Source organism: Grampus griseus, assembly GCF_964374135.1.
Source record: "Grampus griseus genome assembly, chromosome: 9".
NCBI classification, from domain to species: Eukaryota; Metazoa; Chordata; class Mammalia; order Artiodactyla; family Delphinidae; genus Grampus; species Grampus griseus.
Genome location: NC_139003.1, coordinates 55,575,941 through 55,592,192, shown reverse-complemented (window position 1 = coordinate 55,592,192; position 16,252 = coordinate 55,575,941). Strand labels below are relative to the sequence as shown.

The 16,252-nt window shown below is 35.1% G+C and overlaps 1 protein-coding gene and 1 pseudogene across 5 annotated transcripts in view; both read right to left on the bottom strand.

Moving 5' to 3' along the window:
- Positions 1–16,252, bottom strand: part of ANKIB1 (ankyrin repeat and IBR domain containing 1) — a 158,868-nt gene that overhangs the window by 32,000 nt on the left and 110,616 nt on the right. For all 4 annotated transcript variants that reach the window (XM_082662378.1, XM_082662381.1, XM_082662380.1 and 1 more), the window contains 4 exons: positions 10,310–10,518; positions 9,042–9,130; positions 3,399–3,543; positions 1,572–1,738 (listed from right to left, as the gene is read on the bottom strand). In XM_082662378.1, coding sequence (XP_082518504.1) covers positions 1,572–1,738; positions 3,399–3,543; positions 9,042–9,130; positions 10,310–10,518 — 610 coding nt within the window. The remainder of the gene's footprint in view (positions 1–1,571; positions 1,739–3,398; positions 3,544–9,041; positions 9,131–10,309; positions 10,519–16,252) is intronic.
- LOC309827383 (small ribosomal subunit protein eS6-like) lies at positions 4,093–4,966 on the bottom strand (annotated as a pseudogene). Its single transcript has one exon. The product of its transcript is annotated as a small ribosomal subunit protein eS6-like (transcript).

Below are 16,252 nucleotides of genomic sequence, written 5' to 3'. Positions count from 1 at the left end.
ACAAGTAAGCTTGTGTGTATTCAATAACTCACTTCTCATTTCTGTTGCTGGATCCTTATCTCTTCTGGTGGGATAGTGAGGTAGAATTAGGACTCAACCATCAAACAGTAAAACATGTAAAACTAAAAATTAGGAATTTGCTTTTTAAATGTTTTGAAAAATTATCTTAAGGCATGTGGATATAATCTATTATTCAGTATTTTGTTGCTATTTTACTTGCTGAACCTGATTTAGCCATGAAGTAGTAAATGTGGTTTTCCTTTCATTAATCACTATATTCAAGCACTTAGCCAGAAGCCTCGCAAGCTTTTTCTGTAAAGGGCCAGATAGTAAATATCTTGGGTTTTGCAAGCCATATGGTCTCTGTCACAACTACTCGATGCTGTCATAGCCTGAAAGCAGCCACAGACAATAGGTAAACAAACTGGCAATGAGTGGGTGTGGCTGTGTCCTAATAAAACTTTATTTTTAAAAATTGGTGCAGACACTACTTTGCTGACACCTGACCTAGAATTCAGTGCTATATATAGGTTGGCAGTTCAAGAAATATTTTTAGCTAATGATAATGATGATGGAGTTAAGAAATAGACCTTTCACAGTAGGGATATTTCCATAACTGCCTTTTTACTATCTAGCAGTGCTACAGTTTGATTTTGGTTTCTGATAAGCATACAAGTAAAGATTAGAGTTTTATATCTACCTCAAGTACAATATTTCCTTGCATATGTGATAAATCTGGAAATGAGCAAAAAGCATAACAAATACTATTTCTTCTTCTGATCACTTAATTAACTAAAACTAAAACAGTTATTATAATTGAATAAAGTATAACGCGGATGTCAGACAAACATACAGTCAAGAGACTATACATAGTTACATGGCCTATTCATTACTGATTTATCATCAGTTCATACTTACTAATTATTTATCAGGCACTAGAAATTAAATAAAACATAAGACACAAACTGGTTCTTAACTGGTACTGTGCATTAGAATCACATAAGAGCTTTTTTTTTTTTTGAAGCCCCACTCCAAAATCCACTAAATCAAAATATCTCTTGTCGGGGTCTAGAATGAAAATTGGGAAAAGCTGTCTTAATACTAAATTCTGGGCATGCCTGGTTAAGAATCACTGCTAGAGACTTCTACTTTAAGAAACGATGTTAAACTCTAAACATTTTCTAATCTATGGTGAGTAATTTGGTATTAAAGTTCAAGTGCATGGGCTCTAGCACCAGACCTGGGCTTTAATTCCATTTCTGCCAATTCCTAGCTGCATAACCCTGGGCAACTCCTCTGTGCCTAAATTTCCGTATCTGTAAAATGGGTATAATAATATCACTCCGTTCATAGCATTGTTAGGAGAATTCAATATTTGAAAATATTTGGCAAGGTGGCTGGCACACATCAAGCACACAATAAATGTAAACTATCACCACTCTTTACATATTTTTTAATGAATAAGAATGACATCAAAAATACTACAATTTAAAGGCCTGATTCAAAGTATAAAGTCTCTTTAAAAACTGTCAGAAAGGTGATTAGGCTATTCCAACTTGTCTTTTACTGACCAGCAGAAGAGGTGTCCTTTTCCACAGTCCACAGCAGGGGCTCTGAGCAAGGGGAAGCTGAGTGTATCAGACCCAGATGTATTTGACCCTTGTTTTGTTAGTCTGACTGCTCTTTCACAGCCTGGAGTAGGACACCATTTAATGGCAGGGTTATTTTCAACAAAGGCCTGTTTAAACAGCAATACAAAACATAACAAAACATTTTAACTCTCAATTCTAATAGGGAGTGTACCCCATATGTCAATTTACTTTAAAGCAAAAACAGAGTGAAATAAAAAAACAAAGCATAGTCAGTCTCAAGAAACACTTAAAATAGTATTGGGATATATAAAATAAGAAGGAAAAATGTGGCAATTACCTTAGTAATGACATGACTTTTAAAATTTATGTTTTCTTTAATCTAAAAACCAAGTAGATGATGATAGAGTAAAACTGCTGTAATTTAAATACAGAAAATGTGTAATTTAAAAATGTTTGCTCATACAATGTGCCACTTTTCTGATGAAAAATAATTTTTATAAATAGAATCTTGTGATTATTAGTTGCATCAGAACAGTAAATTTCTAAATGGTACTCTAATAATACATAAAAATCAATATTATAAACATAGAATTACCATATGATCCAGCAATTCCACTTCTGCATATATACCCCAAATAATTAAAAGTAGGAACTGGGATAGATATTTGTACACCCATGTTCATAGCAGCATTATTCACAGCAGTCAAAAGGCAGAAACAACCCAAATATCCATGGATGAATGAATGCATAAACAAAATGTGGTATATACATTATTGGACTATTATTCAACCTTAAAAAGAAAGGAAATTTTGATACATGCTACAACATGAATGAACCTTGAAGACATTATGCTAAGTGCAATAAACCAGACACATAAGGATAAATATTGTGTGATTCCACTTATATAAGATGCCTAGAATAGTGAAAGACATAGAGACAGAAAGCACAACAGTGGTTACCAGGGGCTGTGGGAAGAGGGAATGGGAAGTTAGCGTTCAATGGGAACAGAGTTTCAGTTTGGGATGATGAAAAAACTTCTAGACATGGAGAGTGGTGATGGTTGCACAACAAAGTAAAAGTACTTAGTTCACTTAAAACTAGTTATAATGGTAAAGTTTATGTGTATTTTGCCACAATAATAAAAAAAAGAAAAATGTAAAAAAAAAGTCAATATTAAGATGCTTTCTATGTTAAAGAAACAGTAGGACTTCTTTTTTAAAAGTCCATGTATTAGAGATTAGACCATAAAAAAATCTGAACAAGACAGTTAAAATGTAACTTTTAAATCACACGAAGATTTGCGTACACTTCTGAATAACTCCTGAGTGAAAAAGAAGATGGGGAAAAAAAGATGAAATAAACATTATAATTTGTTTTATGAAACTATTACTTGAAATTAAAAAATTCATAAATTTCCAAGTTGATAATCTTTATTTCTAAATATTTACACTGAGGAGTAAAAATATGTCTTCTGGAAAATTTAAAATAGTTACTATTTACTTTGAACGTTATCTTGATCAATCAGTTATAAAAGTTCAACATGCAAATCAATGAATAGTTTGGAGCGATAGTTTTATTTTTTTTGTAAACTACTATTATGGCTTTTTGCTTTTACTTCTATCATGATTACAAAATAATGCTTTAGTTTAAAACTTTAATTTAGGCCACCATTCCTTTATGCAGTTTTTCTGACAAAGTCAGAGTCCATTACTTTGTTTTCAAAAATAAAACAAAAAAATTAAAATCTGTTATACAGGTTTAATAAAATTTAAATTTTGGAAATCACACAGATAATTGGCAGCATACCTTAATATCAAACTGTAGGTATCGTTTGTCCATCTCCTTAGAAACTACGCTTTCTATGATATCCACAGGAACAAGTTGGAAGCAATCATATGCAGGGCAGAAAATGTTGTGAGCTTCACCTTCTTGAATTTTCAGATTCAAAAACCTATTAAAATTATCAATTGATAGAAAAAAGGCAAGGATATAATTTGCACATTCTAAGAATTTTTTCTTGATGCTGAATTTTCTGTTAGAGTATAATTAAAATATACCAATGAACAAACTGTGCAATATCAATTGTAATACATTAATTCATATAATTCACAAACACTGAACACTTATTACCTGCCCAACCATTCATTATATATGTATGAATATTTATATACAGATCTATGTTTTATAATTTCTTTAACTTTGTTTGCTTTATCCTCTTTAAAAATTTGAAACAATATATTTAACATTAAAAATAGAAATAAGTGGTTTAGAAAGGTCATATTCAATTCTCAATATTCTACACCTTTAAATTAAAGAGAGCAATGGTACAGAATTAAACCATAGATAATTCAAGAGATTTTTGAGGTGGCATTGGAATACAGCATAACTTTTTGAAGAAAAGGTTTTCTGCTTATATTTCATTTAGACAAATATTAAAATGAGTTTCATGTCCTATTCTAGGCACACTAGTTGAGGTAGTATAGAAAAGGCATCCTGGAAAGTGGCAGGAATCTAGCCCAAGGTGAATTAAGTAGTTAAAAGCAAGATTTTTTTTTTTTTTGATGTCTGATCGTATTTATTTGTTACTCTAAGAACATCTCATTTTTGACTGGACTCAGACTTAGAAGTAGAAGCTCTCAGAGAGGACAGCCTCCGTCTCTTGGCAATCTGTTCCTGGCGTTTTTCTTTGGCCTCCTTCATTCTCTTGGCCAAAAGTTTAGCACATTCTGCAGCCTCTTCCTTATTTTTCTTAGTACGCTGTTTCTTCAGAGCAATTTGCCAACGTTTGTGTTGCAGAACACATGGAGTAACAAGACGCTGAATCTTGGGTGCTTTGGTCCTAAGTTTCTTACCTTCTTTGTTTAGGGGCTTTCTCACAACATACTGGCAGACATCATCTTCTTTAGAGAGATTGAAAAGTTTGCGGATTCTGCTAGCTCTTTTGGGCCCCAGGTGACGAGGCACAGTAGTATCAGGGAGTCCAGGAATATCCTTCTCCCCTTTTTTACAATGACCAAATTGAGAACGCTCAGATTGGCATCCACAATGCAGCCCCGCACAGATTTGCGCTTTCTTTCTCCAGTTCTCCTTGGTCTGTAACAGGAATGCCCCTTACTCAGTAGCAGGCAGACTCGGCCATGGGTCAAGACACCCTGCTTCATGGCGAAACCCTGTTTGTCGTTCCCACCACTGATTCGGACCACATAACCCTTCCATTCTTCAGCCAGAGCGTCAGCACCAACTTCTGTGGCCATACACTTCTCATAAAAGGTTCGAAGTTTTCGTTCATCGTCCACTTCAATGAGTTTCTGGCAGCCAGTGGCTGGGAAAGAGATGTTCAGCTTCATTCTGAAGCTGCCGACCGCCTCCGAAGCGCCACGAGAAAGAGCAACAGCAAGGTTTTATATTAGAGAATTCCAGGTCTGCCACCAACAAGTTATATGACCTTAAGCAATTCATTTAATTGTTCTGGGCCTCAATTTCGCTATATGTAAAACGGAGATAACAATATGTACTTCTCAGGGTTGTTATACAGATTATATGATATAATGTATGTGAAATATTTACATGGTCCCTGGCACAGAAAAAAGAATTCATAAATTTTAGTGAGGGTTTTATCATTAATATTTCCCATGGAAAAAGAAGAAATAAACTTTAAAAAAAAATTTTATTTATTTATTTTTGGCTGCGTTGGGTCTTTGTTGCCGTGTGTGGGTTTCCTCTAGTTGCGGTGAGTAGGGGCTACTCGTGGTGGTGGTGCACGGAATTCTCATTGTGGTAGCTTCTCTTGTTGCTGAGCATGGGCTCTAGGTGTGCGGGCTTCAGTAGTTGTGGCATGCGGGCTCAGCAGCTGTGGCTCGCAGGCTCTAGAGCGCAGGCTCAGTAGTTGTGGCGCACAGGCTTAGTTGCTCCATGGCATGTCGGATCTTCCTGGGCCTGGGCTCAAACCCACGTCCCCTGCATTGGTAGGCGGATTCTTAACCACTGTGCCACCAGGGAAGCCCTGAAGAAACAAACTTTTTTTTTTTGCAGTACACGGGCCTCTCACTGTTGTGGCCTCTACCGTTGCGGAGCACAGGCTCGGGACGCACAGGCTCAGCGGCCATGGCTCATGGGCCTAGCCGCTCCGCGGCATGTGGGATCTTCCCGGACCAGGGCACGAACTCATGTCCCCTGCATCGGCAGGCGGACTCTCAACCACTGCGCCACCAGGGAAGCCCGAAACAAACTTTTGAAGTGTGAATTTCCTTTGCCTGAGGAGACATATCCAAAAAAATATTACTAAGAATGATGTCAAAGCGCTTACTGCCTATGTTTTCTTGTAGAAGTTTGTGCTTTCAGGTCTTGCATTTAAGTCTTTAATCCATTTTGAATATATTTTTGTGCATGGTGTGAGAGAGAGTAGTCCAACTTGATTCTTTGTATGTGGCCATCCAGTTTGCCCAGTACCATTTATTGAAGGGGTCATCTCTTCTCCATTGTATATTCTTGCTTCTTTTGTTGCAGATTAATTGCCCATATAAGTGTGAGTTCATTTTTGGGCTCTCTATTCTGTTCCATTGATCTGTGTCTGTTTTTGTGCCAGTACCATACTGTTTTGATAACTGCAGCTTTGTAGTAAAGTTTAAAATCAGGGAGTGTGACGACTCTAGCTTTGTTCTTTTTTCTCAAGATTGCTTTGGCTATGAAGGGTCTTTTGTATGTCCATACAAATTTTAGAATTATTTGTTCTAGTTATGTGAAAAACGTCCTCAACAATTTTTAAAAGTGTAAAGGGATGTTGAGACTAAAAGTTTGAGAACAGCTAACTGCAGAGTTCCTTTTTTCACATAGCAGGATTCTCTTCCTTTTAGCTATGAATAGGTTCCCTGTAAAGTTAGATATAATTTACCTTAATACTTATAGTCCCCTGTCAAAGTGCACAACGTACTTAGACATAGTTACTATATAATGATGTTTTTGAATTTTATGTATTCTAAATACATCAGAGCAGGTTTAACTATCTCTGGGGAATTAAATGACAGAACTGAGAAGACCTCACTGAAGAAAGGATCATCTCTCTGTGAGCCAGTCTGCTAATTTTCAGCAACATAGAATTTCTCACTAAATTTAAAAGCAGAACATAGAGTCGATGAATGTTAGTAAAAGAGAGAAATCTGGGGCAAACTTTACCTATATTTTTATCTTGTAGGTCAGGTTCACAGATTATATCGTAAGTTCCCACTGTTTATTATCAAGCTTAGTAAGATGGTAATAACTAACATTTACTGAGTGGTTACTATATGCATTTTCCATATATTAAGCCATTTAACAATAAACTGGCAACAATCCTATAAAGTACTCACCACTGTCACCATTTTATAGTTTAGGAAATTGAGGCACAGGAAGGTTACCACTTAGTAAATCAACAACTAATCAGTAGCAGGAAGGATATTCTAGGCTGGGAAGAAAATAGTAATTTCCCTTTCATTTAAGCCCTTGGCATAGATGCTTCAAAGCATCTGTATAGACTGATGAGATAAGGGGGTAGAGAAGAGTAAGATAAATTAAGATGTTTTCAAAACTATCTAGGGACCTTTAAAAATTCTTCCTTGCTTCTTAGACTGAAGAGTTTTTCTATATGCCCATGAAAGGACTGCAATTAATTTTAAAATGGTTTTATTCACATACGAGTCACTCAATCTGGTACTTGTTTTACTGATGCTTGATTTGACAAGAACTACCTGGTAGGAGAGAGGAGGAGTATCCTAGGTAGGCTGATAAGGTACCATGGAAAACAATAATTAGATCTTTCAAATTTAAATCTTACCATTAAGTATGGGAGATGGTTCCTGTGATAGGAGTTTGGAGAGGAAGGTCAAGGAAGTTCAAAAAAATTCAAGTAAATCCCTTAGAAGGGCTCAATTTTCACAGAGAAATCAACATCAACAGTAACAAACTTGGTAGAACCCAGATAATACTTCCTAATATAATACAGTTGACAATTTTAAGCTAAATAAAGTACTAAACCTGTGGAAGATTTTCTGTGCTCAGAACCAGCTCAAAGTTTGCTTTGTGTTGTGAGTTCTGACCTCTGCCAATTAATTTATCTGTATCAGCTGCACTGATTTGATCCTATCTAATTAGATTCAGAGTAGAGTCTAATCTATGTTTTAAAAAGAACAACCAGATATTCTTATTTATTCTGATTTTTTTAAAGCAGATTATTTTTCCCTTCCAAATAAATAATATAATATACAAATCCATTTATACAAATATAAATCCAAATATAATCTTCCCTTATATCCCAATTTGGAAAACAGATAAAGAAAATGTACTCAAAATGAAACCACAGTGACAGAAAGAAGATCAGTGGTTGCCTACAGATGGGAGGTGGAGGGTGGTGGTGGAAGGATAAGAGGGAGGCGGAAAGAGAAGGGTGGGAAGGATTTCAAGGAGAAATGAGGGAACTTTTGGGGGTAATGGATATATGCATTATCTTGATTGTCATAATGGTTTCATGGGTATATATGTATGTCAAAGCTTACTGAATTATTTATTTTGAATATGTGTTTTAGTGTATGCTATCCATACCACGACAAAGTTATTAAAAAAAAAAAACAAAATTTCCTCAGGTTCTTGCTCTTTCACGCAACATGGTATTCCCTAGTTCCCTATACTTGGTTCCTAGTATTCTACGAAAAAGAACAGTTTGAAAACTTTTTCCTTAAATATTAGTGATATGCTTTGCTTAGGTCATAATCATTAGATTTACGTGTCTCCAGAGATAACCTGATAACTTATTGCTCATTATATTGATCTTCTTCATTTAGTTTATAAACCTCTCTCAAAAAGTACAACATTAGAGCAACATTAATGGATGGTGAGAAAGTATAAATATTGGCAAGGTAATGGGAAGGAGAATAGAGATAAACATGAGGAGGAAAATAAAATTTCAGTTTGTAATATAGACCAACCATGCTTAGCAGAGACATCTAACTTTGAATTGATTAAAAAGGAATTTTAAGCGTCCATATTCTTACAGATTTCCAAGGCTATCTGCTTGTCACAAAAAGTTCAGAGAAAGCATAAAAACAAATGCTTGAACAATCTTGGGATATAAGAAACTGATTCTTTATATTGAGGTGCAGCCTTAAAATTTACAATAGATGAGAAAACTTATTTACCTACATCTGCTTTGTTCCCCAAAGTACCTTACATTAAGCAAAATAACCTTAATTACTAAATTAAATAATTTTACTAAATTAAATAATTTTACTAAATTAATAGATAGGAAGATGTCAAAATAAAAACAGAATTCTTCTTTAGTAGTAAAATATAACACATTTGAGTGTAACTCTGAAACCAATATAAATAATCCATATCATTAAATACTGAAAGCAAGCAATTTTATTGCCAAATCAGAGTGCTATCATGCAGTAAGAAATACTAAGCTGCGCATATACTCACGACTCCCAACATCCTCTACAAAAGTCATGTCCACAGGGCATATCCACTGGGTCTTCAAATACAGAAATACTGCACATACAAATGTCACACTGGAAGTGAAGAAGAAAATGATTTAAACAAAGTCATACCTTGGAGATAGAACATCTCTTTGTTCATTAGCTTATGGCAAAAATACTAGCATAGTAATTATAAACAGTGTTTCAAAGTTATAAGGGAAATTAAAGTTAGTGTGCCTACCTTTGACTAAATAACAAATGCCATGCTTATCTCATTATAAATTATTGTGGGATTTAAATGTTTTAATGCAAAAGTGAAATTCTTAAATTCCAAACGTATGTGTTAAATTAGTCAGCAACTATTTGTTTGGAAAAGGAAATACAAGAAACAAATCACTGCAATCTATTCAAGTCAAGATCAAATTGCTCCTTGCAAAATAACCACTTCAATATCATGTCCTTCACCCTATACGCACCCCAGAAAATCTACAAAAATGGAGTAACTCTGTTTTTTCAATACAGCAACTCAGGATATTCAGAGGAGCAATTTAAGGATTTCTACCCAGGGAACCATGCTACAAAGCTGTGTATCTTCTAAACAATAACTACCTTTATAATGTTACAGATGTGAATTACAGAAGTAGGATTCTGTTTTTCAAGAAGGCCCAGATAAAATCTGGAGTGCATTCATATTTATAACATATTTTGTGTGGCGGAATCATTCGAGAAACACAAAAAGTTCCTGTAACAGTACACCAATGGTTTGCCAATTAAAAATGCACACAATGGCAATACTGTTTCTCAATAAAAAGCAAATATTTATTTTGGAAATGTATCCAGATGACAAACTCCAGAAGTTTTACTGAAACAAATACATAATCATCAACATATGATAAATGTCTTCAGAAAAATATAAAAATATTTTCATATCTTTGGGTTTCAGGTGCCTATCACAAACTCAACTTTTAATATTTCAGTATGGTGTGCTCAAAACTTTAAGCAATTGGAGATTTTAAGTGAAAATATTGTAGATGGTTTTCCCAAATTCTCTTAAGTTTTGTTTTAAAAGAGAAAAAGAAACCCCTTTTGTTTTTCAATCTGTAATTCAGAGATCTCAAAAATAGTCTGTGATAATAAATATTTACCAAAGCATGAAATAATTGAACCTTTTAAGTAGGGTATAGGATTCCATTACAAGAATTATGACTAGAGGTTCCATGAAACAATATTAAAACTAAAACTAAGGGAAGTACACTGAATACTAAACCATACCAGAGTGGTGTCCAAATCCCCAGGAGATAAACTTATTTCATCTGGGGAGGTGATGGAAGAACGTGTAGTCCTTGGAGTTCTTGGAGAAGGGAGTGTGTCCCAGGCATTATACCCACTTGGTGGTGGAGTTGGCATTTGAACACCTGATCGTTGGCAGCAGTTCTCTGGGTTGGACATCCAAGCTTCAAGTAATTTCTCCCTGTCCCAATCTTTAAGAAAAATAGAATGAATATCTCTCAAATAACAGAGAAAATACGGTGATGTTTTAAGAGCTTCATAATAACAAAAGAGAATAAGTTAGACAGATATAGGTCATCTATGGAAAAAAAACTATTTGTATCAAAATAGTAATCGCAAATGAATGTTTATGATTTTATATCCATTCATATTTTTAAACAGAATTTAAAGTTTTATAATTTATCATGGCTTACAACCATGTCAATATCTAATAATATGGTCAAAAATTTCAGTCATTTCTACTAATAATCAAAAGTGGTGGCTCACATGTCATTGGAATTTACTAAATTTTTATAGGTATAGGTTTGATTAGGCCATTTTACTTTTTCAAGAATAATATGTAACTTCACAATTGGCCTCACTGCTGTCAAGTTGTAAAATGATTACACAGCTAACTATAAGCATGTCAAAATGCCAACAAGTCCTAAAAATCATTTGATAAACAGCTTGAAAGCAGAAGGAACTTCTGAAGAGATTATGATTATAAAGTTTAGTGAATTTGATATAAATTGCACATTAAGTGAGCCTGATTCTGGCTTAACTAAAAAAAGGTTACCTTCCTAGTACAAACACTTTAAAAATAGTCAAGTGAAGTATGTTGTTATAAGTCCAGAGCCATAAAAACCTAACCCATTCAAAACAATAAACTGATATAGCCAATGATTTTCCCAGGTGTTTTATATATATATTTCATTTACTCCTCCCAACAAACTTTTCAATCATTATTGAGGTGAAGAAACCAAGACTCAGGGAAATTACACAACTTGCCCAGGCTCACACAGATATGAAGGATTTGAAACAAATTTCTGTAAATCCAAAGCCTGTGTTCTTTCCACTGCAGCCCAATAAAGCATAGGGTCAAAAGTAATATGAGTCAATTATTTACCATGGGCCCATTCTATATCATTTTACAAATCAAATACAAATAACTGTGAAAACTTTCTATATAAGACTTTTTCAACCATATGAAGTCAATATATTTGGTGGTTTACCAGGATAATTATGATTCAGACATGCAATGAAGATACAGTGTGTTTCCATACGTGCAAAGGCACAGAAATATAATGGAGAGACATGAGCAGCTCTGTAAAGTTACAGTATACTATATTGTGGTTTGGGGAGATGGAAGATAAGATTGAAAACAGGAGTCATTACAAAAGAAGAAAAATCCAACAACTGAAAAACACTGCACATGAGTGCATTCTAGGAAATGTTGCTAAATGGACCTGAGTGTTTTGATAGGACATTACAGGCATACCTTGGAGATATTGCAAGTTTGGTTCTAGACCACTGCAATAAAGTAAATATAAAGCAAGTCATACAAATTTTTTGGTTTCCCAGTGCATATAAAGGTTATGTTTACACTACATTGTTTTTTTAGCTATAATGCTATTACACACTTAACAGACTATAGTACCTTAATTAAAACACTTTATTGCTAAAAAACACTAACCATCATCTGACAATGTAGGGTTGCCACAAATGTTCAAATTGTAAAAAATGCAATATCTGCAAAGCACAATAAAGCAAAGTGCAATAAAATGAGGTATACTTGTACTTACTTAAAAAGTTAAAACTTTCTTAGAACAATATTATTTTTCAAATCTCCACTATAATACTTTTTCATAAATGGAAAAAAGAACTACTATAATTTATATACACACATATTAAATTAAATTCTAGTCTTATCTGCTACAAATATTTTCCAGCACAATTCCTGCTTGGATTCTATCATATCATTCATTTAGCAAACATTTATTGAATGTCTTTTATGTGCCATACACTATGTCAAGCTGTAGGGATATAACAGGAGGAAAAAACAGGCATAATTCCTGCTTTCATGGAACTTAGAGTCTAGTAGGGAGAAAGACATTAAGTAAAATCAACACATTAAAAAAAAATTATCATTGTCAGAAGCACCATTAAGAAGAGGTAGAGACTCCCATTCAGGAAGCTCATGGCTTGGAGTGGACATCTGAAGGATGAGTGGGAGCTAACTGGGTAAAAGGAAGAGGGAAAGACATTCTAGACAGATGGTACATAGCATGCTAAAAGGCCTTATGGTAGGAGAGAAGGCAGCATCCTTGTGAAATTAAAAAAGTCAATGTAGCTGGAGCATGGAGACCAGAGGGGAAGCACTGTGTGAGTGAGGCTGAAAACAGGCAGGGACTAGGCCATGTAGAACTTTTTAATAATACTCCTATCATCAGTTTAGAAGTGACAGAAAGCCAGTGAAAACTGGGCTTAGGGTTAGGAAGAACAGGTTGTCACGGTTAGATCTGAAAAGATCATTCTGACTACAGTATGGAATAACAAAGAAATTGGATAGGGTGAGAGTGGAGGGAAAGGTAGACTAGAAAGGAGGCTACTGGGAAATACCAGTGAGAGATTATGGTAGCCAAGGCCATGGCTGGCTGCGGTGGAGATGAAGAGAAAGAAGAAGTTAAGATCTGGGACGTGAGACTGAAAATTTGGTAACAATGGGATATAGGGTCTGAGGGAGAGGAAATGTCAAAGTTGTTGTCCCAGGTCTTCCACATTGGTTGGTTGGTGCTGCCATCTGTGTAAATAGGGAATACCAGAGACTCAGGTACAGGTTTAAAAGCATGATTTTAATTTTAGACATGATGAGATTAAGGGGCTTTTGAGATATCCTAGAGGTGCTTTCAAATCGGCAGTTATATATAAGTGTACAGAGCTCAGAAGTCTAGTTTTAGAAGGAGAAATCTGTATCTATGGAAGCCGTGGGAGAAGATGTCATTTCCTAGGAAGAGAGTAGAGTGAGAGGAGGTGTGGACTACTGATGTTTAATTACCTATAGAAGTGATGAGTCTCCAAAGGAGATTTAAAAAATACTTCAGTATACATTTACTCTAAGGACAAGCAAACTAGCCTTGGTCTCATATTTTAAAAAAGAGGTAAGTAAATTTTACTTATTTTCTCATTAGGTAGCTTTGAACTATATAAGTTACTTTTATTACTGAGGAAATGCTCAGAAAATGACCTTTGTATTCTTAACAGAGTCATCCTTAAAATTCAATTACTACTTAGTAAATACTGCCAAACATTTCTGTCTTCTGTCTTCAACCTCATTACTTTGGGACTAAATTTGACAGTAGATAACATAATACTTAAATCTATTTTCCTGTGGAAAGCTGAATGAATGTTACCAAGGATACAATCTATAAATCTAACAAATAGTTCAGTTTAATAGCTCTGAAACAGAGCCCATCCGGATTTTGACAGCAATTAGTATAAACTGCAGCTCTGTGCACTGTCTTTTTTATTCACTAGCATGGTTTATCTCTGAAAATCTTATTTGATTATCAAAATATCACTGATATTACCTAAACAATATAGAAGAGATGTCCATCTGAAAACCTGCATTAGCCTCTATTATATACGCCTTAATAGGAGACTGAAATATAGAACTCTTAAGTTATCAAAAAAGTTATCACAGAATAGACAAATGTCAAGGAATAAAATTCAGTTAGATATCAGGTTATTAGAATTGACCCTACTATAGGAAAGAAGTAATTTAGGGAAATATCAATGGAATGAAAATGGAGGTGATCATTTAAAAATACTTGATGACACAATGTGTAAACACCAGAGAAGAAAATCTTTGTTTTAATTACAATAAAATTACTAGTTAAGTTAGCCTTAGATTCTATATAATATTGTAAGTTAGAATTATGATATATTATATAATTTAGCTGAATGTAGATACCTGTGGCAGAAACGGACATAAGTACTACACAACAGTTCTACAGAGTAGAACTATTGCTTGCAGTTAAGTGTGACCATGTGACTGAATTCTGGTCAGTGGAATAGGTGCAGGAGTGATTTATGCCACTTCCAGGACTGGGTCAAAAAACTTCCCACACCTATTTCTCCACACTTTTTCCTTTCTGATTCGTTGTCTGGAATGGAGATAATCCAGGCAACCTCAGAAGCTACTTTGTTAATATGGCAGAGTCTCAGTCAGTCCGAGTAACTGTGTGGAGCACAGCCCCTGTCCCATTCCTAACACTTTAGACTATTATGATTAATAAATGTTTACTGGGCTTCCCTGGTGGCGCAGTGGTTGAGAGTCCACCTGCCGATGCAGGGGACACGGGTTCATGCCCCGGTCCGGGAAGATCCCACATGCCGCGGAGCGGCTGGGCCCGTGAGCCATGGCCGCTGAGCCTGCACATCTGGAGCCTGTGTTCCACAACGGGAGAGGCCACAACAGTGAGAGGCCCGCATACCACAAAATAAATAAATAAATGTTTACTGTGTTTGACTCGATACTTTCATTTCAGCAGCCAGCCTACCCTAACTAATACAACTGTCACGTTACAGCTCCTCACAGATGAATAGCTTCCACTTTTATGCCAGCTCTATGTTATATTTAAATGCACTCTCTTTACTTGAAAGCTCAAGCAAAGGACGAGGTCCTGTGAACCTCACACAGAAGAAAAACAATCTAAGGTATTTGGTATTTCTTTACAAGTTTTTACGAATGTTAAGTATTATTACTAAGAGGAAAATATTTTATCTTTAAATTCTAAGATTTTAAAAACTATTCTGAATTTCTCAATGTCGTTTTTGAAACCAGGTCTAAATTTTTTTCCCAAAGGATTTACTTCAAAATTTTAAAAGATGGCAATGGAGAAAAATAGTTTTATAATAAAAAGATGGATTTAAAAATATATAAATAACATTTCAGATATATTATCTATTCATTTTGTAACTATGATCTGAGGGCTTAAGGGATGCCAGATATTGTGGAAACAAAAAACAATAAAAAGCTGTCCTCTAAGAGCTCCCAGGCTAATGTAGAAGAAAAGCAAATAAAGAGATTATTACAATATTGTATTCTAAGTGTATGACACATAACATGCACAGGATATAATGGGAAGAGACAGGAAGGCTCTCAGTGAATACTTGGGAACACATAAGCAGAAAAGGTTTCCTGGAAGAGTGATTAATAAGGACAAGCAGGAGTGGGTAAATAAATGGGAAAATTAACAGCCCAGGTAAAGAAGCCTGGGTCATGAAGGTCTACTAAAGAGCTGGGATACTTTAAGTCTGTGGAGAGCCAGTGAAGGGTTTTTCAGCAGGGGAGTTACATGCTCAAAATTTTAAAATGCAATATAAAAAATGAATAAGGATGAAGAGGAATGGCAACAGCGGAGACTACAATTTAGATGAAAAATAATGACAACCTGAATTTAAGTCAGTGGCAGTGAGAATGGAAAGAGCTAGGGAGGATGGGGAGAGGATGAGAGATATTTAGGAAGAGGAATGATAAGACTGTGGCCAAATGTAATAGAGATGAAGAAGGAAAGTATGACTTCCCAGTTTCTAGTTAGGGTGATTAAATTAATGTGGCAGTCCATTTATCAAGACAGTGGGAGAAATGATGAGTTCAGGTGTGGACACCCTTAGGTTGAGGAGAAAATGTTAAAAAGGCATTTAGAAATAAAGCCTTGAATACTTTATTAAGGTCAGGTGGTAGATATATTCTTTATTATTTAGGTGGTTTTTGAAACCCTTGGTTTCATTAGATAAATGTGCACAGCAATGTTTCTCAGAAAACGGTCTACTTTGTAAGGCTTGTTTACAACACACGTTTTTATGCTGCATCCCTCACCTAAAGACTTAGACTCTCTGGAAGTCGACCTAGGAATCTCTGGTTAGTTTCCCAGGCTATCCTTA